At 40.8% G+C, this 25,825-nt stretch overlaps 1 protein-coding gene across 2 annotated transcripts; it reads right to left on the bottom strand.

Annotated features, from left to right (window-relative positions):
- Window positions 1-2,306: 2,306 nt before the first annotated feature.
- On the bottom strand, window positions 2,307-14,914 carry notum1a (notum, palmitoleoyl-protein carboxylesterase a). 2 transcript variants are annotated; one of them, XM_010874292.3, is made up of 10 exons: window positions 14,194-14,914; window positions 8,881-9,029; window positions 8,189-8,249; window positions 7,929-7,987; window positions 6,446-6,548; window positions 6,085-6,276; window positions 5,833-5,930; window positions 5,481-5,628; window positions 5,213-5,260; window positions 2,307-4,961 (listed from the first exon to the last, which is right to left on the bottom strand). In XM_010874292.3, exons 1-10 carry the CDS (start codon window positions 14,520-14,522, stop codon window positions 4,655-4,657), a joined length of 1,494 nt encoding a protein of 497 aa, XP_010872594.1. In that variant the 5' UTR covers window positions 14,523-14,914; the 3' UTR covers window positions 2,307-4,654. The 2 variants fall into 2 exon arrangements, with proteins under 2 accessions (XP_010872594.1, XP_019906234.1); XM_020050675.2 differs by having other exon boundaries at window positions 14,310-14,390.
- Between the last annotated feature and the right edge of the window lie 10,911 nt (window positions 14,915-25,825).

Below are 25,825 nucleotides of genomic sequence, written 5' to 3'. Positions count from 1 at the left end.
GTCTAAATAGTTAGATTTTGGTCTCATCAGACCAGATGATTTTTGCTTCATGCTCAAAGTCCTTCAAACAGCATGTCATGTCTTGTACTCAGGGGTGCCTATCGTCCCAACACTTTACCCCTAAAGACCTAATTGATGTAGTAATGCAGAGCTGGTCGTCCATCTGGCAGGTTCTCCCATCTCTAGGGAGAAACGCTAAAGTTCTGGCCTCCCTGACTACAACCCATATTTCCCAGTTACTTTATTTGACCAGACAACTACATCCATTTACCAGTGATGGAGCCCTAATGATGGAGCTCTATACTATCTATCTTTAGCTCTATGCTAAATATTTATTTCAGATATTTTAGTTTTCCAGTTTTAAATTATCCTAAAAACATGTTTTTGCTTGGTCACTTGGGGTGTTGTGTGTTTTCAGAGTAAAAAAAATACAGTGGGGAGAACAAGTATTTGATACACTGCTGATTCTGCAGGTTTTCCCACTTACAAAGCATGTAGAAGTCTGTAATTTGTATCTTAGGTACTCTTCAACTGTGAGTGATGGAATCTAAAACAAAAATCCAGAAAATCACATTGTATGATTTTTAAGTAAGTAATTAGCATTGTATTGCATGACATAAGTATTTGATACATCAGAAAAGCAGAACATAATATTTGGTACAGAAACCTTTGTTTGCAATTACAGAAATCATACGTTTCCTGTAGTTCTTGACCAGGTTTGCACACACTGCAGCAGGGATTTTGACCTACTCCTCCAGACAGATCTTCTCCAGATCCTTCAGGTTTCAGGGCTGTCGCTGGGCAATACAGACTTTCAACTCCCTCCAAAGATTTTCTATTGGTTTCAGGTCTGGAGACTGGCTAGGCCACTCCAGGACCTTGAGGTGCTTCTTACGGAGCCACTCCTTAGTTGCCCTGGCTGTGTGTTTTGGGTCGTTGTCATGCTGGAAGACCCAGCCATGACCCATCTTCAATGCTCTTACTGAGGGAAGGAGGTTATTGGCCAAGATCTCGTGATACATGGCCCCATCCATCCTCCCCTCAATACGGTGAAGTCGTCCTGTCCCCTTTGCAAAAAAGCATCCCCAAAGAATGATGTTTCCACCTCCATGCTTCACGGTTGGGATGGTGTTCTTGGGGTTGTACTCATCCTTATTCTTCCTCCAAACACGGCGAGTGGAGTTTAGACCAAAAAGCTCTATTTTTGTCTCATCAGACCCCATGACTTACTCCCATTCCTCCTCTGGATCTTCCAGATGGTCATTGGCAAACTTCAGACGGGCCTGGACATGCGTTGGCTTGAGCAGGGGGTCCTTGCGTGTGCTGCAGGATTTTAATCCATGACGGCGTAGTGTGTTACTAATGGTTTTCTTTGAGACTGTGGTCCCAGCTCTCTTCAGGTCATTGACCAGGTCCTGCCATGTAGTTCTGGGCTGATCCCTCACCTTCCTCATGATCATTGATGCCCCACGAGGTGACATCTTGCATGGAGCACCAGACCCAGGGAGACTGACCGTCATCTTGAACCATTTTCTAATAACTGCGCCAACAGTTGTTGCCTTCTCACCAAGCTGCTTGCCTATTGTCCTGTAGCCCATCACATCCTTGTGCAGGTCTACAATTTTATCCCTGATGTCCTTACACAGCTCTCTGATCTTGGCCTCTGTGGAGAGGTTGGAGTCTGTTTGATTGAATGTGTGGACAGGTGTCTTTTATACAGGTAACGAGTTCAAACAGGTGCAGTTAATACAGGTAATGAGTGGAGAACAGGAGGGCTTCTTAAAGAAAAACTAACAGGTCTGTGAGAGCCGGAATTCTTACTGGTTGGTAGGTGATCAAATACTTGAAATAAAATGCTAATGAATTATTTAAAAATCATACAATGTGATTTTCTGGATTTTTGTTTTAGATTCAATCTCTCACTGTTGAAGTGTACCTATGATAAAAATTACAGACCTCTACAGGCTTTGTAAGTAGGAAAACCTGCAACATCAGCAGTGTATCAAATACTTGTTCTCCCCACTGTATATATTTTATGTGAGGAGACTGAAAGGGTTTGAATAATTTCACTATGTGTGTGTGTGCGCACATGTGTGTATTCATGCTTGGGGTGCACCAGATTAAGGCTGGAAGACATCAATAAGACAAAATTTATTTTCAAATAACTGTAATATGTCTTTCTTTTAAGTCTGATACAAAGACATGCAATTACCACAAGAAAAAAACTGCAATATATTTACAATTTACAAAGAATCACTTCTCTGTGAAAATAGAACTTATAAATATGATTTACATAACAAAATAAATATGTAAATTATCAATGTAGCTTGAGTTTTTTGTCTGTTAAAAAATATGTTACAGAATAAAATTACAATTAGTAATACATTTATTTCTCTGGTGTGTCTCTGGTGAAAGAGGTCCTTTAAAACATCATTTATACGACTTAACATTGACCATTACATACAAAAATTACCCTTATATTAAAAAGTGATTTTCTAGTACAAATATAAAAAGGGAGTAACAATAGTGAACACATAAAAAATAACCTATACAAATACTCAGATACTCAAAATTATCCAGTATATAATATTCTCCCTTTGAACAGAAATTGCTTTTATTCTAAAGAGTGTTGTTCAGCAAAGGAGCTCTAATATTTAGGTCACCATCTTATGCAGTGATTTACCGGATGCATGGAAACTGTCATAGCTGACTATTAAGGAGTGATAGCTGGTGATTCAGTTGAGAGGTAAAGAAGACTACATCCGTTGGCACTGTGGAATTAATGTGGGCCTGTTGCCAGAGCACTACAGAGCCTGGGATTCATTCTTTTTCAGATGTGCAAATGTATCCTCTTAGGCATTTGATTGAGCCTGCGTGAAGGAGTGCCAGGTGTCATACACTTTTGGGATTATTGTATTGGTTCCAGTGTGCCAGGTAATGTATATGTATTTCACATATAGTGAGTACTATTTAAAACCTGCACTGAGGCACCTGAGCACCACAAATAACTGGGAGAGCACCATGGGACTCCGGACTGGCACGCTAATGGACATTAAATCTTCCATTCTGTTCGATCATAGAAATAGTCTACAGTTGTATTTTTATGTGTTCTGACCCAAGCCAACAATCTCCAGGTAATTTCTGGAGTCCAAGTCCGAGCTTGTATGATGTTCCTCCGATTACCAATAGGTGGCATCCAATCACTACCATTGACGGTTGTGTCAAAGTTCGTTCCTCATACAATTCTTGTAGTTTTCAAATGGACCTGAACATATTTTGCAACAGCAAAACTGTTAATTTAGGCCTTGTAATCTGACTGGTCAGTTTTGGGTTGCAGTCATGTTGTTATGGTATCAATCCTTTAACAGTAACAAACTGACAGCCAGTTAGCCATTTGATTATTATGTTTCCTAGCAGCTAATGAAGAACAATCTGATGTTTTTTGTTACAGTATGTTGTGGTGATGATCAGGGGTGAGGGGTCACTTCATTCTTTCTTTCTCACCCACCCTCTTTTTTCTATCACTGTATGGCCTTGGAGACGAGACCGGGGTAAATACTGAGGGCCTGTTCAGGGGCGTACACTGTTACAGAATGTTCAGATTGACATGCATTTTGTAGAGCAGATTTGATACCTGGCACATTCCCATTGGGAATGGTATCTAATCTATCTATGACATGAACAACCTCAACACTTTGAATCCCTGGGTTTCCCTGTAGGGCTTCCTATTCCCTGCAGTGCTCTACTCTGGACAGTCTTTTGGTCAGAAGTAGCGCGCCATTTAGAAAATAAGTTGCCATTTGGGACACGTGAGTTGCCATTTGGGACCTCACGTTACTTCCTGTCTAAAGCTTTCCTGCTTTCATGTGTGAGTACCTGTTCAGGACTATTGTGTGGGTAAATGAGCTGGACAGTTAGAAAACTTCAACATCCTGTCTTCTTCATAAACTCTCTATGGACTAGCCTACTTTATAAAGACATCTTTCTTAACTCATTACTGTATTATGCCTCTTTTTTACTATGATACAATTAAAACCTATGAACATAGGATAACATTTACGGTAAATAATAAAATAAATGAACAGAGCAAACAAAAACAAAACAATGAGCATCCTTAAAACTGGATTACATTCGTGATTTTTCATTTTCTTTTACAACCAAAAGATAATTTAAGAGGAGAGTAGCGGAGAGGTGTGCTTAGTCATAGGATCATGTTTGCACCATTATTCATAACAGTAGTGGATTGTGAGTGGAGCTGTCCGGTGGGTTGGGGGTAAAGGGTCAAAGGTTAGGGGCCCGTTTGTTTAGCCCTTACTGTAGGTGTGACTTAGATTAGAAGTGAGCTGAAGAGAATTGGTGGAATCGGGACAGGCTGTCTGGGAATATAAAGGGCAGAGCTGGAGGTATCTGGTGTAGGGACGAGACCTGGAGCTGAATCCTAACTTGAGATCCACAAAAAGACACGCTTAAAAAAATCCCTCACTTCACAAGTAAAAAATACGATCAACCTTCCGGGGAAAAAAATCCCTCAGCGGGAGGCAACAAAAACAAACGATGTTCCGCTTCTCTGGGATCTCAGAGTTAGGATTATGCCCCATAGCGACCAGCCCCCTGGTCTGCTGTACTTTAATCATGTCACTTTAATCATGTCACTTTAGCTCCCACTGCTGAGCATACCCAGCAGCTTGCTGGGGTCCATTCCCTGCTGCTGGGCCATCTTCTGCACGTCAAAGCCCATGTGCATGAGGAACTGGATCACATTCATCTCTTGGCCTGTGAACTGGTCCCGGATGGTGGGACACGTGGGGTTGCAGTGCGGCCAGGGGCAGCTGTCAATCAAATGTACTGGGCAGCCCTTGGGCGGGGCCTTGTTGTTCCGGCTGTTGTCATAGAAACTGCGGTCCCAGCAGTACAGGGCTCTTGGCAGGGAAGTGCCTTTGACCTGAACGTCGATCCAGTAACTGTAACAGGCCAGACACAAGAGGGCGCTGTTAGACCATGGAAGGGCTAACAGTATAAGCAGCTCACCGACAGCCAAAGATATCTGACTAGACAGTGTGCTGTTAGTTAAAATGCACTGAAAGGTGGTGGTACTATTTCGATTCATACAATAACAGCACAGATCTCTGCCGTGGCAAATTGTTTATCTACGGCGTGCCCTGTCGAACATGACCCTTGCTGTGAAAGATAAAAGTGAACGAGCCATACTCACTTCCTTGTTATGATTTCATGTGATAGGCAAGCTGGAGCAAACATGGCCCTGAAAAATAATTACAAATACATGAGACTGGGTAAGATTATCTTGATATACCATCTGGCCATCTCCACAATTTTTATGTTTCTTAATGTATGACATTACAGCAAACTTACAGATTTAATACTTGCTGTAATTTTGCTGCAAACCTAAATGTAATGTAAATCTGCTCAAGCAGTTGCCGTCTATTCGCTGTAAGAATTTCAGTGAGTTCTCTGGAGCTTACGGGACATCTTTGAGCGTGTTCCTCAGCTCAATGCCTAGGTTCTGAATGTAGCGCCATTGACCCTCCTGGACGGGCTGACCGGTGAGATGGATGTTGTCAACGGTCAGCTGAGCCTCATCAAATAACCACTGGACCACAAACACTGGGCCTGGGGAGAGGGGATGCATATGGTGTACAGTTACAGCAGGATGTAATCACAGCACACACACACAATACACACAACCCCAATCAAACACACTGACACACATTCTCACACAACCCCACTCAATCACACAGACACGAACACACATACACACGTATTTCTCTGTATCCTTGTGGGGACCTGAGATCTAACCCTGACCCAAGAACTTACTCTTTATAGAGGGGAACACCCTGTATCCAAAGAAACAGTTCCACTCCTCCCCCAGGTGGGCTAGTCGGCACCTCTCCGGCACCACTCCGCCCCAATACCTGGTGACAAGAGGTCAAAGGTCAGCATTTCACAGTCACAGCGTTTCCCAAAGTCGATCACGCGGAACAGCAAGGCGTGTGCATATCGTTTCTCGCCCTATACAACTCAGCGTCAAGCCTGTATCTGAGACGGCTGTGCGCGCCCCTCCCTTACTTGATGCCTCTCCTGATGGCGTCGGTGGGGGCACAGCTGACGGTGTCGTGACAGTCAGTGGACCTGTACTGCTTGTTGTCCAGGAACCAGCCGGAGTCCGCCAGGCCCCTCACCTGGACCGTGGTGTGGCCCCGTCTCTCCAGGAGGTCAGCAACGGGGTCCACGTTCAACAAAACTCCAGTGCCCCCAGCACTGTGGGGCGGATCAGACACACAGCGGAAGTAAGGACACACACAAGCAGCCGGACACACAAAGGTGTAAGCCGCGGTGAGTGCACGCACAGGCGTGAACACGCTCGACGTGCTGTACTACTGTACATGCGGCCTGCAACACACCCCCCCCCCGGAACATGCGGACCCACCTGCTGCCGGCTAGCAGTAGGACCTTGGCTTTATCAAGGCCCTTGGTGAGCAGATCCTTGACCACCTCCTGAATGATCAGAGAGCCCATAAAGGCATAGCCACCTGAACACAGAGGGCACATATTCAATGACAAACACCACAGACACAACCCGAGGACCTTATTTTATCTTATTAGTCCAGTGAATTAACCTGTACAAATTAAACAATAAACCAGGCATGCCTACAATAAAAAGTGTTGATCCTTGTTGCCTTCCTGAGATTCGAACCCGGGTCTCCCATGCTGTCTTTAACTACGACACAGAGCTATACATTTGTCGAGTGTCGGTATTGCCTCTTGACATTATATAATTTTGTCTATCCTGATCAAATCCTCTTTTGCCACTGGCCATTTTAACAGCTAATTAGCCATTCATGAACGACATTGATACAGTATCTATCAATATAGGTGACGATAACTGACTTTTTCGGCAAGTGAAAAGACAACAGAATCATGTAGCCAGCGAAGTGTTTGTCTATACTGAACAAATCCTAATATCCATCAGAACTGTTTTATTTTTAGCTTCCAATTACGTAGCTACTGAAGGTTGTAGCCTGCGAAGCTTTTGGCTTTCCTGAACAAATCCTAAGGCATAATGTGTTTTGACTGTGACGGGAGTCAAACACGGGACCTGTTATTCTGTAGTCTGCATCTCTAACCACTACGCTATTTAACAAGGAGCAGTCAGAGACATTCGCTCTTCTAGGTCGGCTCCGCTTACGCAGTCCGGCAAAAATATACTGGCCACATAAATACACTACAAACTAAAATACATTTCAAATAAAGTACAGCATATATATATATGACCTAGAACAGCGAATGTCTCTGAGTCAGTCAGTGAGTGAGTATATATATATATATATATATATATATATATATATATATATATATATATATATATATATATATATATATATATATATATATATGTACAGCTACAGAAAATATTAAGAGACCACTCCACCTTTTTCTTTCCTTTCCAAAAAAGTCAAAAAGGAAGGTGTGTGAAGAAGAGAAGGGTTAAAATTAAGAGACCACTGCAAATTTAACGATTCTGTTCCTCACTTAAAACCTTCCATTTCAACTTGTTTGGAAAGGAAAGAAAAAGGTGCAGTGGTGTCTTAATTTTTTAATTAAGAGCTGTATATACACACACATATATATATATATATATTTATATATATATTATTATTATTATTTTTATTTTATTTTTATTATAATGGTATGACTTTTGCCTCAGAGACATTTCCTTTCACATATTAAGTTAATAGTGATTGACTGGTTGACTATTATTTTAATTCAAATGATTGAACTGGATTGATTGATTGATCAGTTGCTGGGTTGGACAAGTGATGGATTGACTATTTGAGTGGCTGATTGAGTGACTGATCAGCTGCTTGGCTGATTGACCTCCTTTATAAAAGCGGTCAGCAGTGACGTCTTACTTTGGTCAGTCTTGGCTGAGGCGCCACTCCACACGTCACTGGAGCAATAGGGAATGAACCTAAAACAGGAAACATTCACAAAATGAACGTCAGGTCTTCACACACACACAAACATGCACAGTCTCTCACACAATCACACACGCACCCACACAAACACACACACGCACACACACAAACACGCACAGTCTCACACACACACACACGCACGCACAAACACACACACGCACACAAACACACACACTCCAAACCATAGAACCTACACCATGTGGGCGTTCCACCAGTGAGGGTTCTCCTCTGGAAGTGGAGACAAGATCCCAGTGCCTGCAGAGAGGAACGACACGGTCACAGAAAACGTATATCATTAGACGTCATGCCACTCCCAGACACATAGCCATCCTTCCCATAATCACCACATGAATGATAGTCATTAGAGTACAATGAGAGAGAGCCACTTCCCCTCTCAGAAACAGCGGGCGCCAGGTAGCTCTGTACAGTAGTAGGTTATGACTGGGTGCACGTCTCAATAACACTGGTCATTAGCATATACATACATGCCCTTGTCCTATTCATTACTGACATCTGACTGTGCTTTGGTCTAGTCTGTACTTTGGTCTGGAGCCAGGACAGACAGCTCCACAGCCCAGAGCCATTCTTAGTGTATACCACAACTGTACTACAACCACTTACACTAAAAATGAATTGCTCCGAGAAAACACTATGATATTACTGTAATATTCGGTACACATTCCGTGCCAGGTTTTCCAGTGGAGAATTTCAGAGGGAAGGCTTTTAGTCCAGGATATAAGGCTTAATCTGTGTCTGTGAAACCGGCCCTTGAAGTCGTTTTGGCGGGAGGTTGGTTAGCTGTAACAGCCAGCCGCACAAGTAATAGTTTTGGGGGGAGGTTGGTTAGCTGTAACAGTCAGCCATGCAGGTAGGCAGAGATTCTGACCTGTTTTGGTTTGGGGCCATTTGGATGAGCTCATCAGTCTCCTCATTGTTTCGTATCGGCTGTCACAGTTCTCTTTGTTGAAGCAGTACCAGCCTCCTTCCAAGAATATCAACCACCGTCTACTCCCTAGGGACTCTTTCATGTAGTACCTAAAATGGAAAGAAACAGGAAGAGTTAATAAATACACCTACGAACGCTATGGACCAGGGGTATGCAACAGGCGGCCCACGGGACAAAACTGGCCAACACGTTTTCAAGGCCTCCCATACGTATTCATTATTTTAAATGTTTTGTTAAGAATCACCAGAAATATACGTTACCAACTACTCCTATGATAGGAGGAATTACGTGACGTGTCTCTGTCTAATCAAGCTATGATTAGACAGAGACAATTCAATTATGGTTATTACATTTTTTTAGACTATGTTGTAAATTTGCAGTGCTCAAACAAGGTTTTCTTTCTGTCCCGCCATTGACTCCTGTGGCTACTTAAGGCATAAGCCTGATCGCTCGAAGTGTCAAACTTATTCATAAACATCTGACAGATCAACACAAGTATGCTTCTTTCTAGACTAAGATATGGCATGTTTACTGATCAGGAAAAAGAGATACAACCAGTTCCCTCACTGTCATTGACTGGGCCAAACATAACGTATAAATCCCATGACCTCATGCACATATTATGTAAACAAAAGACACAAGACACCTTGTTATTTGAAAAATCGCAATTTTGTTTAGCACGGACAATAAGCCTAAAACTCCTCCCTCCAGATTTTCACTCCTCCAAAACAACATATGAGGGCTGGTTACACTGACACATGGTGTGGACATCACACGCACCCATAATCTAATCATGGCATCGAAGAAGAGATAGCATCTCATCCAGGTTCCACAAACTTCGCTGTTGACGGCGTAGCTGGTTGTGTGTCCCAAACGGAACCCTATTCTCATTACCAGCGCACTACCGTTGACCAAAGATCCCTATGGGGTGCCGTTCGGAACGTTTTCTCCGTAAGGACCGAGGCAAGCTGCACGTGGCCGGCCAACGCAACGAGTGAGTGCCGGTAGCATCATATTCCCTGCAACTACTCCGCTGAAGTCATCGTTCTTTAACAGTTGTCTCATGTGTAGGCCTTTTCATCTCAGGCTGGATAACATCACCGCAGCCCTCAGCCAGGGGAGGAATGAAAAACAGAGATGAGGCGACGTACTGCCTGTTGCAGCTAGGAATGAAACCATGGTGAGGGTCTGAGCAAACACAATACACACAGACAGACACACCTCTCCGGCCCGGGGACCCATATAACCTACAAACGCCCAGAGGAATGCTGGCTTGTATATATGACCGGGGAGCCTGCGCCTTTTCATACTGTTTCACTGTTCATTATTCTGCACGACCTGAATCTTGATCTGAACACAGAGGTCTTCTTATATATGATAGACTCGAACGTGAAGAAAACAGGGTCTGATATTTATTTTTCACGTCGGCAGCTCATTACAGGATGGTTTGCCTGGGCTTGGCTCCGTAGGGCGAGAAGATCTTTAGAGTTCACTTAGGGAAATCTGTTCATCCACCGCGCAATAGGGCAAAAGCCATCGTTAATCTCCACCACGACCGTGAAATGCAGAAACGTCAATTGACTGACATGATACCCTTTCAGTTCTGTCGAGGCCTGTTAACACAGCACAATACTTTTCCTTCTTTTGTAGAAATTACATTCGAAAACAACCTGAATACACGCATCTATGAAATTACATCCTTTCATAGGAGTCCTCACAGTTGCATTCTTGTGCCCTGAAAAGTGGTTTTACATTGTTAAATTATATCAGTTCTCAAAGCAAACACTCCCTGCCTTGCACTGCCCATACAACTTTAACATCCAGCATACAAAAATACTACTGTTTACTAAAGAATTGCAAGGCATTTTGTAGTAACTGTAGAACACAAACACTAGTCCTGTAATACACCTCAATTATATAGTCCAAAATTATACACAGAATATATGTATGTATATATAATATATTATATCTGAAAAGGTTCTTCGGCTGTTCCTCATATGTTTGAAAAAGGTTCTCCTACAGGGACAGCAGAATAACCCTTCTTTTTTTTCACAGAGCGTAAAGCCTCCAGCAGGCCTTGTTTCTGAGGGAATTATGTCAGGCATCGAGAGGGAACATGTGTGTCTGGAAGCGGCTCTTCGCCCACAACGATGTGGCTGCAGCTAAGACGAACGGCGTCTTGGAGAGGATCACCAGCAGCTGCCAAAAATATCTCAGCATCAAAGGGAGGAAGGCCAGAGGAGACTGAGTAGTGTGCTGTTTGCCGAGACACTCATTCCCTCCCTTACCCCTTACTCACATCGAGACACTCACTCCCTCCCTCACCCCTTACTCACATCGAGACACTCACTCCCTCCCTCACCCCTTACTCACGCAGAGACACTCACTCCCTCTCTCACCCCTTACTCACGCAGAGACACTCACTCCCTCCCTCACCCCTTACTCACATCGAGACACTCACTCCCTCCCTCACCCCTTACTCACGCCGAGACACTCACTCCCTCCCTCACCCCTTACTCACATCGAGACACTCACTCCCTCCCCCTCACCCCTTACTCACACTCCTTTATGGAGCTGTGAGTTAACTAGGCACCGAAACCTCTATGGAGGACATAAGGTAGTGTCTCTGCCTTTGGGAACCTCTGGAGGGGCTTTTCACTCCACATTGTGGAGGCGAAACATCAACCAGACTAAGAAGCCGGTATTACCTGGGTCAACCTTTACATTATTTGAGTTTTGAACAATGTTTCCCCAGCCATGCGTAGCTCAACTCCTCCATGCTCGGACAAGTCAGCCTCCGGATAGGTTTTAATGTAAAACTGTGGTGTATACAGTATATGCAGTCTGTTTCATTGTTGATTGTTTCATTGGGGGACATCACGCCATGGCGTGCCAAGAAAAAACACATCTGAGTGTGTCAATCAATCACTAGCATGTCTCTTTATTGTGACAGCTAGATCTAGAGGAAAGAGTTTCCTGCAGTTGTATTTAATAACTATACCCTGTTTTATACCAATATAAAACTACCTACACTCTCACAATAAACCATCACTATTTAACAATACATGAACACCCTGAACACATTTCGTCCAATATCGTATTGCTGAACTGACTACATAGACCAGCTTTCCACTGGAACACCTACAGTATAATATATATATATATATAACATTTTTAAAAAGTGGCGGAAACTGTCTAGGAGGGATTAGTGTTAGACTCATAGTATTAGAATACTGTTATTATTATTAGATGCAAAGATTACTTTTACCAAGACGACCATCTGCGGAACACTGGCCTGCTGGTCCAGCTTTAAAATACTTTGTGTCCTCACATGCACTGCTTTTCTTAAGAGCTTAGAGTTATACGAAGGGATGGGCCGCTCTCTATGTCCCCATCCCAAACTGCACACTACACCTTACACTTTAAATCAGGGGGCTCACATCAGAGGTCAGTGCTCTCTGTCAAGGGGACAGAGTATCATTTGGGAATGAGGATAAGGAACACTCTCAGGTTTAACACTGGAATTATACAGATAATATAATATCCATACAGGGAGACATCTATATTATCTATACACTAATAAGGACATCTTGCGTGTTTGGACATCGCATTACGGCCTACTGCCCAGCAATATGCCTTAGTCAGGTTTTTCAGTGTGTGGTCACCAACTGACTTGAGGGAGGTTGAAGGGTAAAACAGAAACGGTCTCGCGTTGCTACATTTAAATGACATGACGCTGTACACGCAAAATCCAATTACATTCGCAATAGCAGTGTATCACAATGGGATCTATTTGAAGCTGGTTAGAACAGCATACAATAACCTCACAACAGGCAAATATGTAAGACAAATATAGGAAACAGGGGATGAAAGGGTATGTAAAACAACCAGATTTCCACTCGATATGGATTGGCCCCTTTCAATAGCTAGATGTAACCTTAAGAAATGATGCACGGGAGGGGGGGGTATACAGTCGATGTACCACGGCTGAGAGACGTTTTTACACATGATGCAATGCAGAGTGCCTGGAGACAGCCCGTAGCTGTGGTATATTGGCCATATACCACAAACCCACATTGTGTCATGATTAAAAAGAGCCCTTAGCTATAGTATATTGTACATACCACACCCTATAGTGGCATATTGCTTTAACCCACAGCTTTTTGTAAATCAGAAGCCAGGACCGAATAGAGAGAGTTGTCCATGTATATGTAAAATGTTTACTATACAAGCCTCAAAGACACAAATAAAAACTGCTCCCTTCTTTTCTGAGATTTGGAGGCTCCAGCTAGCCAGACTTGTTGAACACTGTCCTCTCATGCACTGTGCCACTGAGTTCAGCTTTTGGCTAAACTGTGCCGAGTGCCAAATGATTTCAAACAAGTTGTGATATTGCCCACATTTTTATCCAAACAAAAAGGGGCAAATTACCTTTTGCTGTAGCACACAGACATATCCAGCTAAACATGCATAACTTTATACCTGCCTGTTTCCACATTCTATTATACAATAACAGAGACAGCAGTTCTGCAGAATATCCAAATGCTTTTAGTGCATCAGCTTATCCCTTGTTAATAGAGAAAACATGTGGCTTTTCCAATGCCAAAATGTATTTTCGCTTAATGACAGTATACTTAGGGTCTTTGGAGAGCAAGATAGATTAAAATAAGAGTTATAGAGAACGATGCACATATTTCCTTAATTAAAGATTATATTATATTGATTTTGGAGAGTTTTAGAGTGTTTCTTTATTAATGGGTTCATTTAAATATTTAGAGAAGGCTATATTTTCTAATAGTGCATGTATTTGAAAAATAAAATGTACATTCAAACCCAAAATACATTCGGGTGCCTAATCCACACGGTAAAAACTAAACAATCCTCTCAATGTGGTTTGCTTGGAGAAAGATTCTAATACCGTTAGGGAAAATGTAAGTACATAAGTCAGATTTGCTGCATCATGAAATAATGCCGCAAGGCCCTCAATGATTTTACGCATTACGCACGTGCCAGTCCAAACAAACGCGCGATTAGCTATCATTACACAGAGCAGCCGTCTCCGACATCCGTTTACCATACATATTCGCATATCATTTTCGTATGTGCTTCATTTTGTGACCATGTAAAGTGTATAAATAAAAAACAAAAGTTATTTACACTTTAAGGGTAATAACAACAATATGTTTCACAAATGTTCTGAACACCTCGGCTATTGATAAGGTACACACACAGCTGTCAGAGTAAAATACGTACCCCGCTGGAGTTCCATCGTTGCATGTGACTGAAGAATTCTCCAAAAAGTGCAGCTTCATATCATAGTCGAGTTTCTGCGCTGAACAAGGGTAGAGGGACTGTGCTAGGTTCTTCACCTGTTTCATGAAGTTGTCCATGTTCTCTTCCACCGCGGTGAAATCCAAAGGGAAACTCTCCGTGGTGTCACCCCGTTCCCGGTATGTGGGAGAAGGCGGTGCCCGCCGTGGTTGCGGGTTGCGACCACCTCGGAATCTTCTTGCGCCAAGAACTCCGTAATGCATCAACACAAGCAGCATTAGTGAGCAAATCAACCTAATCGCCGTCATCATTTCCGCGAGCCACCTGCAGTTAAGGTCTCCCTTTGATGGTCTCCGAGGTTACGTGGACTCCCGAATAATAATTGCTGTTCGGAAATTGTTAATGGAATTAGAAGCAGAGTTACGCACGGTTCCTAATAACACTTTGAACTGTGGAACTGTCCTCCGAATTTGAACTGTTTTCAATAAGATGATCAAGAAGTTTTGCCCTCGCAAACAAAAATGTTTCTAAATCTCCATTCAGATCAATTATATTAAATAAGCTGCATTTATTTACTTAAAAATGGCTTTTATGTCTCGATGTGAATAATATCTTAAAACAGAAGCTATATATTCCTAGACTCTCTGAATCGAAGTCGTACAGTTCTTATGGCCACCACCACCACAGTGTCACCGCTGTAGAGCCAAGCTTAGGGTTTGAGTTAATGACAATACTCATACCATGCTCTGGAATTTTATTCAAACTTTCCCCCCTTCTCTTACCCGACAGCCAATCACAGAAGAGGGCAGGGCTCTGGGCATGATCAAGCGTGGCAGACTTCCCCCCTTTTAATTTATTGAGAGGGAAAAAATGCCCATGCGTTGGCTCTTTTGATCCGCGGTGTTTCATTTGATGTGGCGGTTTTTATTGGCTTTGAAATGCCTATTTCCCATTCCACACAAATTTATAGAGTGAGAATAAGCCTCTTGTTACACACTCGCCTAAGAGTCAATAGGCAAAATTGTTTTTTTAAATCAACTAATGCGAAACTAGCAATTATCTACGATGTTAGACATAAATTGCAGTTCAATTTAAACAAAATATTTTGCATGTCATTATTATTATTATATAATAATGTATTGGATCGTTCAATACATTTAGACTTAATAAAACATTATAAAGTCGGTTGATATTAAACGTTATAGCCTACTAACTTCACGCATTCTTTACTTTTCTCAAAGGTTAGTTCTGTGATGGAGATCTATTACAGTTTTCTACTATACCGGCTTCCTCTTAATTCATTTTTAATACACTGAAATGGTGCCCACAGGTGTTTCACGTTTCGAGTTGAAAGCCTTTCTCTGATGTACTGTCCGCGCGGACACCCCTAGAGCGCATGCAGTCTATGCGTTTGCTACTGATGAAATGATCAAGAGACGCAAAATCTCAAGCTGCTCGCAGTTTAGGCTCCTTGCAAACGGTTTCTTACACCGGAACCTTCTGACTATCAATGGGAAGTAAATGACGTTGTAATCACGTCAATTGATCCACACTGTTGACCTAATAACTGTCAGGGATATTTCACAAGGCCTTTGCATTTTTCTAAGAATGTGGCATGATGAAATGTTTAACGACTACATAGCCTATTTGTCATAAAAAATGTCAGGTTCAACATGAGGTCTCTAATAATCACATTACATATAAATACACGTATAGGGGGCACATTGAATGTGTTATTCCGAATAAACTATTTCAATCTGTTTGCCACTCTTTAGTATAACTCTGATAAGTTAATGTGGGAAGAAGAGACGCGGACACTTTTTTTTTATCTACAAGGGCCTCTAAAGATCAAAGCGACCATCACTCTTTCTCTCCCCTCCTTCCTTCTTTCCTTCCTTCCCTCCCTCATTTGGCAACCCCTTCAGAACCTGCTCGATAATGTATATTTTAAATCAAGTTTAGTATGCTGAAAAGATGCCCGCATCATAATGAGCGTTGTGGTTGATTCTTCATATATGATTAGTCCGTCAGTGCAAACCTCAGACAGTCCGCACGCCGCCTCCTGAAGATAAACAGAATGCGTGCCATGTGACGTCGGAAGAAAAAGTCAGACATACCGGTCACAATTGGATGTTTATCTTATTTAGTTGATTCGAAGTATTTGTTTCTTTAAAGCACCGTATGCCATCTCATTCTCCAAGTATTTTCGAGAGATTCTAAATAGCCTACTAGACACCGCAATATTACCACACACTGGGGAGCACATCCACGTCTTTAATCTGGTCACAATTTTACAATGTGTCTAATTTGTTCCTATCAAATGCACTCTGAAATAGATGTAAGATATTTTACAGTCTTAGTGGACTACCAAATGTTGGCTATAAGTCTTTACATTAATACAGCCAACCAAGTATGCACGTACAATCGATGCATGTCATATATAGTACCACAACATATAACGCATTAACATTAGGCTACTCATGCTATCATACATTTAAAAAAAATTAACAACGAATAACCTACAGCAGTAATCTACACTAGCCTACATTAACTATTAATAATCACTGAATTTGAATGAAGTGTTGTGTAAAAAGACAATCCCATTGAGAGTGCACCCGGCGCTTTCTCAGGGTAATGGCTATGTTAATTGGTTTATTCCCGCTATGCGCGTGGAGGGGGGTTCACTATGATCTCTTAATTAACCGTAGCGCATAATAAACACATAAAGGTATTAGCGTTTTATGGACCTTGTGATCCTCGGCATGAACTTTATCAGCTTTAGAGGCGGATTAGAGGCAGATTAGAGCGAGCTGGAGAGGATAGTGTTAATGGCATATTTAACTTGATATAATGCTATTTTTGCCCAAAATTATTGATCAGGCACAGTTTAAACAGAAATGCGGCAATTTGGGACCTCCCGCACTAGTTGTAGAATGCAAAAATGACTAGCGCGGGAGGAGAGCTATGTTACTCGAGAAATACTTTTCTGAAAGATGTAGAGCTTCACGGGATTCAGTGGACACATGGATATCTGAGTTAAATTCCAACCACTTTCATTGATAATGGTAATGCAATTTAACAAATTACAAAAGAAAAATTTAAATTTGAAACCATTAATGCAATAAAATAAACAGAAATGCAATTTCCTTTCCTGGAAAAGTTAGTAAACACCTACATTTACCATCACATAAAATGGCAAATGATTAGATAATTGTTAGAGAGTAACTTAGGAGGGTCTAGCCTTCCATAAAAATGAAAAGCTTTTTGTCCTTAACTCTTAATCATATATGGGTGTGTAATAACACATAATGCCATGATGAAAAGACTTATCCCAACATTCCACTGTCCAACCGATCACCTAGAAATAGAGAAATGTCCAGCCCAATGGAAATCTATGCAGAACAGGTTTTCCCATCAAGCTGACCAAAATATGCTCACAAAAGTGTTTAAGAACCCCCAGGGTAACATCAAGGGATCAACAAGTCTCTCTTGCCACAATCAATGTCATACTGCATGAGTCAACTGTTAGAAAAAGTCTGTAAAAATCTGGCCTACTTGTGAGGTCAGGAAGGAAGATGCCTCTAATCTCAAATGGAATATCAAGACATGACTGACGATTGCCAGACAACACCTGGTTCAAAAATTACTGGAACGATGTGCTCTGGACAGATGAGTCAAAGGCGGAGTTGTTCAGCTGCAATGCCCAATGCCATCTTTGGACAGAAGAAATGTCATAACAACTGTAGAGCATTCTAGCGGTGGCATTATTGTTTGGGGTTGCTTTGCTTCCTTGGGGCTTGGCCGACTTGCCGTCACTGATTCAACCAAGATTTCCATATTGTACCAGAGAAATCTTGAGGACAATGTGAGGCCAAAATGCTGTAGCTGTTCTGAACATGGATCATGCCACCTGACAACGTTCGAAAACACACAAGCAAAGCTACAACAGAATGACTCAAAAAGAAGAAGTGGGTTAAGGAATGGCAGAGTCAATACCCGGATGTCAATCCTATCAAAATGCTGTGGGGGTATTTGAAGTAGGCAGTGCATGCCACAGCATGACAGAGTTGAAGCAGTTCTGTAAAGAAGAGTCCAGGAAAAAATACTCCCAGACAAGAAATGGCTACATGAAATTATTTCAACCTAACACCAGCTATTGAAGCTAGGTGTGCACACAGGGCCGTAGGTTTCATTATACATGAGTGGGACATGTCCCCCACACTTTTTGACAACACAACTCTTATTATAAACCAAGCTCAACCTAGAACGTTGCAGTGGCAGTACAATAAGCAATTGCATAATTCAAATAAACTGGCTTTAGGACACCATGCAGGCACTTTGCTTTGAGGTAGTTGCTGGATAGGTCCAGTTACCATATAGACTACAGTTGCAACTAGCAACTGTGATCTCTGGCTCATGAAAGTTTGGTAACCTAGCTGACACTACCTCTAGCTAATTACCTCCCATAAAGTATGAATGAGGTAGATATTTATCTTATCAGATATATATAAAGTGTAGTTAGGCTAACTTATATATGAATGATAGTTGCAAAGTATATAAGCTAGCTAACATTATTCCACTAGCTAGCAAACAATCTACATTATAGTAGGTTCACCTCACAGCTAGCACCGTATGACACCAGCCAAGAAAGTTAGACAAACAGGCGTTTTTTTATGCAAAGACAAAGTGAGTGGTATAGCTAGCTAGCTATGAGACATTACGAGATATAGCTAACTAACTAACTTAATACTGTAGTTGATCTCTTGAAAAGTTGGCTAACGTTGTAGTAGAATTGAGACTAGACATTGAGAGCTCTCAATTCAACAGAGCTTGGTTCTCAAGGCCAATGCAGTATTGATGGCAGTTTGTAACTGTACGCTGTTTTAATCCAGATTTCATTTTCATGTGTAGCCACGCAGCCTGTGTAGACAAGCAACAAATGATAAGCCTACTCCTGTCACAATAAGTCTTGCGCAGGAACCCAAAAGCAGACCAGGACGAGGTAAGTAGAAGGTGAGTATTTATTTGTATTTTGAATGTGGGAAAACGATTAGGTTCCGTTGGTCGGCAGGGAGTGAGGCAGGAAGACGGGAGGCTTGCGTGCTGATCCAAAATGTGCTGCAGTGAGGTAGATGGCTAGGCAGGTGAGTGACGATCCAGGTGAGTAACTGTAGACAGAGGTACAGGCGGCAGATTAGCGACAGGCAACAAAACAAAAACAGCAAAAGGACTTTCCAAAATTAGCAGCTGGATACGCTAACAATCCGGCAGGGAATGAATGTCTGGTCGTGGCTTATAATGGTGCAGGGAATGGTAATCAGGACCAGGTGTGCAGATCGCAACAGGTGTAAGTGGTTGGAGACACAGCCGGGATGTGTTCAGGAAACTCAGGAAAAACTTCAGACTAGAGACAAAAACAAAACACTGGCAAAACAGGCTCAAGATGCTGGAGCCATGACAACTCCATTTCGTCAGTGAGAAGAACAACACTTAATGCACAATGGCTAAAGTAGCTAGTCCCTTTTCTTCAAATGTGCAACTGGTGATGTTTGCATCATTAAAAGGCCAAAAGAACGTTTTCTTCTTTAGAATTTAATGTGGAGACATTTTAGAACAAGTTTAGTAGTAGTTTAGTAGAGTTTAGTGCACGCAACTAGAAAGGCAAATAAATCTCAGGAAACGGAATTCCAACCAAAACTACTGTCTGGATAATGTATGTGGAAAATGAGGTCTATCGTGCTAAAAAAAAAAAAGAAAATATCACTTTTAAAAATGTTCAAATGGAATATCTTTAATTAGTATTTGTTTTTGTCATCTCCACAAAATACTTTGGAATGTCAAAGTAGAATATAAACATAAACATATTTGCAATTAATACCAAAGAATACCCTAATATACCTTTATTAGATGTTTTCACACCCTGTTATCTTGTGTTTAGCCATATTTACCCATTATTATTTCCAAAAGTCTTCAGTCTCTTTGAATGTGTTGGGGATTGTGGCAAGACCGAAATGTTCAAGTTTCGCCATAGATTTTAAAACAGATAACTGGGAACATTTTGCTATATTCTTGGTAAGCAACTCCAGTATAGATTTGGCCTTATGTTGTTAGTTATTGAACTGCTGAAAGTTCCTCTTACATTCCCCTCCCATTGTCTGGTGTAAACCATACTGAAGCAGGTTTTCATCCAGGATTTATTTAGTTTTGCTAAGGTAAAGCATACCCACGCCATGATGCAGACGCCAACATGCTTGAAATTAAGGTGGCTACTCTGTGATGTGTTGTATAGGATATGTGTCAACATTTCATTTTTGCATTTAGGAGTAAAAGGATAACTGAAAAATAATGTATAATTTGTAAAGGGTCTATAAACGGTTAATAATGACACTATTAACGTTCTTTTAGCATTTGTGAGTGCATTATTTATCATTCATAAACAGTTATAACACATTGATCAAAACTGTCCAATAGCTGTCAGTGCTTGCCAAGTAGCGAGCCAATAACTACTTCCACTAATTAACCATTTATAAATGCACTCACAAATTCTAATAAGATCAACTGTAATGATTTTCAAAGGTTGCACAGTTGAACATTACAGTTGAAATCAGTTTTGAGTGTCCAACTCTCATGAAGTGCCTTGACCAAATGTACAACCAAAACTTTATTTAATCATTTTTTTACATTTTACCCTTTACCAAATAATGTACACTCACCTAAATGATTATTAGGAACACCTGTTCAATTTCTCATTAATGCAATTATCTAATCAACCAATCACATGGAAGTTGTTTCAATGCATTTAGGGGTGTGGTCTTGGTAAAGACAATCTCCTGAACTCCAAACTGAATGTCAGAATGGGAAAGAAAGGTGATTTAAGCAATTTTGAGCGTGGCATGGTTGTTGGTGCCAGATGGGCCGGTCTGAGTATTTCACAATCTGCTCAGTTACTGGGATTTTCACGCACAACCATTTCTAGGGTTTGCAAAGAATGGTGTGAAAAGGGAAAAACATCCAGTATGCGGCAGTGAAAATGCCTTGTTGATGCTAGAGGTCAGAGGAGAATGGGCCGACTGATTCAAGCTGATAGAAGAGCAACTTTGACTGAAATAACCAGTCGTTACAACCGAGGTATGCAGCAAAGCATTTGTGAAGCCACAACACGCACAACCTTGAGGCGGATGGGCTACAACAGCAGAAGACCCCACCGGGTACCTCTCATCACCACTACAAATAGGAAAAAGAGGCTACAATTTGCACAAGCTCACCAAAATTGGACAGTTGAAGACTGGAAGAATGTTGCCTGGTCTGATGAGTCTCGATTTCTGTTGAGACATTCAGATGGTAGAGTCAGAATTTGGCGTAAACAGAATGAGAACATGGATTCATCATGCCTTGTTACCACTGTGCAGGCTGGTGGTGGTGGTGTAATGGTGTGGGGGATGTTTTCTTGGCACACTTTAGGCCCCATACTTCCAATTGGGCATCGTTTAAATGCCACAGCCTACCTGAGCATTGTTTCTGACCATGTCCATCCTCTGATGGCTACTTCCAGCAGGATAATGCACCATGTCACAAAGCTCAAATCATTTCAAATTGGTTTCTTGAACATGACACTGTACTGTACAGTTCTGTCAGTACTGTACTGACAGAACTGACACTGTACTGTACTGAAATGGCCCCCACAGTCACCAGATCTCAACCCAATAGAGCATCTTTGGGATGTGGTGGAACTGGAGCTTCGTGCCCTGGATGTGCATCCCACAAATCTCCATCAACTGCATGATGCTATCCTATCAATATGGGCCAACATTTCTAAACAATGCTTTCAGCACCTTGTTGAATCAATGCCACGTAGAATTAAGGCAGTTCTGAAGGCGAAAGGGGGTCAAACACAGTATTAGTATGGTGTTCCTAATAATCCTTTAGGTGAGTGTATATTACTGCCACACTGTTGGGTAGTAGTCATGTTTGGTGAAGACCCTAATGTGAAATTGTACTTGCACCACAGTGTCTATATCACATTTTTAAACAGCTGTTCAGTGACTATTTTATTGTGAATGCTGTCTGTCATTTTGAATGTGTTTTTACCTTTTTTTATTCTTAAATTTTCTATTCTTTAAAAAACATATATATTAGAAATGTGTCTACTTTTTTGTTGGTAATTGTTATAATGTTGTAATACATTGCACCATTTTAAATGAGATGTCGGTCTCACTTTTAATCTTCCCTGTGGTGTTCAATACTATTATTTACAAGAAGCGTGTAGCAATGAATACCGGACTACTGTGGTATATTTTTGCTGAGTGCAAATCTAAAATGTGTATATACTGTAACCTTGAATACCATCTATAAATATGTTTTTATAATGAGTCAAATTAAGAGCATTGTGATTGTTGACACATGTTGTAAAAGTATGACACAAGATAAGATATTTGTGTACTTTTGTGAGAAATCACTATTCATCTATTGTCTAATAAGCCTAGCGAGGCCAAATAATAAACTTTATCACCTCTGTAAAAAGTATCAAGGCATTATTTCACATTTGTTCAAGCCAAGCAATTGGTTTGCAACAATGGATGTTTGTACAAAAGTTGCAGTCTGCCTTTCCAACATTTAATTAATTATTATAATTTTGAATAGCGATCTCTGTGGTGCCAGCCCATATGATATACAAAATGTATATATATTTGGTAACACTGTATTTTCTGTAGATGCTCTACAGATTATCTATTGACTATCAGTAAATTCTAACTACTAACTGTGATAGAATAACACAACCCTGACCATAACTTTTATCCTAGTCCTAATACTAACCCTCACCTTAACACTTACCCTAAACCTTCTTCTAAACTTAACCTTAACTGTAATCTTAGCAAGCAGTTGCCTATGAACAGACAGTTGATAGTTGATACACTGCATGAAAAGGCCTGTTTCGGAGTGTGTCCATACAAGTAAAGATCTTTGTAATGGTGACAGGTAAAAGGGCAGTAAAGAAAAGTCACAATATAAAATTATTTTAAACAATCGTAAGAAGTAAGCTCTTGACATTTCTGGAAACTCCTCAAACTTTGCACATGCAAATTAGTTCTTAACACTTGTCTTTTGTCCTCCTTCTAATTTCAACAGTTTACACTCAGCAGGCAACCTAAAGTTAAAAAGTAGTATACTTAAAGTGTTGAACTTTTGGACATAAAGTCGTATAGAAATAGCTTATTGATTGAAAATTGACCAAGTTATTTTAAAGTGTTGTAAACTTGTTAATAATATCATTTAAATCAAATAATTGTATCAATTATAACACACTGAAATATATTTAGTACATTATATGGTTTTAAAATATTTTTTCAAGTGCAACAAATGTTCCTAAATAAAATTTTTATTGTTTACAAGTGTGTGGCTGTTTACCATGACAACAAAGAAAAAATAAAATAACAAATCAGTCATTGAATAAAATATTTTATAAAAAGGCTGGTTGAGGATTCAGATTCCCATGAAGTTTGATGTTATATTGCAAAGTTCAAGAAACAATGTCAGGTGAACAATGGCAAGATCCTTGTTTGGATATAATAATTGTAAACAAAATAACTTCCGGACCCAGTCTGCATAACATGCAATAAGAATTTAATAACAACGTTTCGGTACCAAGATTTCAACAGTTTACAGCATCCTAAAGTTGGTACCGAAACGTTGTTCCTAAATTCTTATTGCATGTTACGCAGACTGTGCAGGAGTTATTTTGTTTACTTGAATCGACTTTTTGTCTTCTCTGACCCAGTCGATCTATAGGTGTGCAAACGTTTCAAAAACCCTATGCAGATCCTCTCTATCCTCATTTGATATGACAAACATATTTTTACGGGTAAGGCAAACAATAGCAGAAGTAATTGCAAATGAAACACTGGTCAGTTGGTTATTCTCACTCTTTTCAGTCTCTATTGATTTCCTTTCTGCTTTTGTCTTAGTTTGTGTCCACACATTTCTTTGCAATTTGGGCACACTGCTGCGTTGGCCAGTTTCTCTGTTGGTGATTATCTGCCTTGAGCTTTTACATTATAGTGACTTGACTCAAGTCCGTCATTTGACTGGTCCGTTAGAGCAAATTACGCTTAAGGTGCTAAATAAATTAAAGAGCGGAGATGACACTGTTTTCCGATTATGGTTCAAAACAGGACCGCACAGACTATATATTTCGATGGCCAATCAAATTAATGGAAGAAGGAGGGCGTAGTGATGGAAAACGAAATAACCCAATCTGGCGAAGAAAACCAGGAGTGAGGGCGTGACGATTTTCATTTACCAGTGAAATGAAGAGGATTGGAGTTCACCACAACCCCGCTTCTTTTTTAAACTCACGAGAACGTTTTACTTCGCAATTGTGTTTTATTGGAACATTTTACACAGAACATTCGGGGCTTAGCCCACCCTCCTGCCCCGCCCGGGACAGAAAGTACATGGTTATGAATAAACATGCGGAAAGGTTCGATAGCGGGCTAATGTTCACATTTTCACAATGCGCGATCGGAATTATAGATGAATAGATCAGGGTCTATTTTTTTAAAATTATTATTATTTTTGTTCCATTTGAGATCCGGGGCTATTCATAAAAGATCAGGGGCTATAGCCTCGGACGCCCAGGACGAACGACGCCACTGCTGGTGGTTGTAATCGAAGGCTAACATTTCAGTAAAGCGTCGAGTATGCATTCCAGCAATTTCTATTCCACTCGCCAAGTCATGGAAATGGATACTGAAAACGCAACAACAGTTCAATGCACTCCAACTAATTTTGTTACTGGTCTTCTCCAGCAAGAAGAAATATATTTTCTGTAAGTTGAACGTTTAACTACATTACCTATGTTAGATTTCTGCGGTTTGTAATTTTATTCGAATTTTTTATATTTGCTATAATTGCCAGGATTTACCCCATTTTCCTAAAAAAAAAGAAAAATTGTCAAAAGAAAAAAAACAATACCTGTGTGGTGGCTGCGTGAAATGGAACATTCATCATGTAAATATATTAAACAAGATAAGTCTAAGGTTGTCTGGATTGTGGGCTTTGGGGAGGAATCATTTGGCGGGATAACACTACAATAAACAGTGTACATTGTTATATAAATTGGTTAACACCTTGTTATTGAGTTGAACTTGATTAATAACTTGTTAATTACCATTTATAGACATTTATTTGTTAAGCGTAGAAGGGGCATGGCAAAAAGATTTTCACATTTATAGCTTTATTGCATTGGTTGAATATGTACATCAACTGCAATAGATGGCTCCAATACTGTATGGAAAAAGGAATGTTTTGTCTTTCATATCTCAGGTAGAACAGTCGACAACACTGGTGTGCTGGGATTATTGGTAAATCAGATTAGTCTAAAATGTATTGATGAAGAATGGAGCGGGACTGACTTTGAATGTAGGAAATAGCCTAACTGCAAACTCTAACATTGAATTAAGGATTATAAAGCATATTATAATTCATAAAACACCACACATGACTTCTCAGATGCAGCTGCAAGCCGATACTGGACACAAAGGGAGAAACATTGTTCATGGACAACCTGGACAAAGCAGCAAAGAGGGACATCAAACAGCGGACACAGCGCCGCAAG

Source organism: Esox lucius, chromosome 11 (assembly GCF_011004845.1).
Source record: "Esox lucius isolate fEsoLuc1 chromosome 11, fEsoLuc1.pri, whole genome shotgun sequence".
Lineage (NCBI taxonomy): Eukaryota > Metazoa > Chordata > Actinopteri > Esociformes > Esocidae > Esox > Esox lucius.
The sequence above is the reverse complement of the archived record's forward strand: the minus strand, read 5'-3'. Positions and strand labels throughout refer to the sequence as shown.

Excerpts from the sequence above, each read along its gene's own strand:
- notum1a (XM_010874292.3), bottom strand. The coding sequence starts at position 14,522 with ATGATGACGGCGATTAGGTTGATTTGCTCACTAATGCTGCTTGTGTTG. Across the intron at positions 6,277-6,445 it reads CTACTGCTAGCCGGCAGCAG|TGCTGGGGGCACTGGAGTTT; the intron begins GTGGGTCCGCAT and ends TCCGCCCCACAG. Across the intron at positions 5,261-5,480 it reads AACACGCTCAAAGATGTCCC|GGCCATGTTTGCTCCAGCTT; the intron begins GTAAGCTCCAGA and ends ATTATTTTTCAG.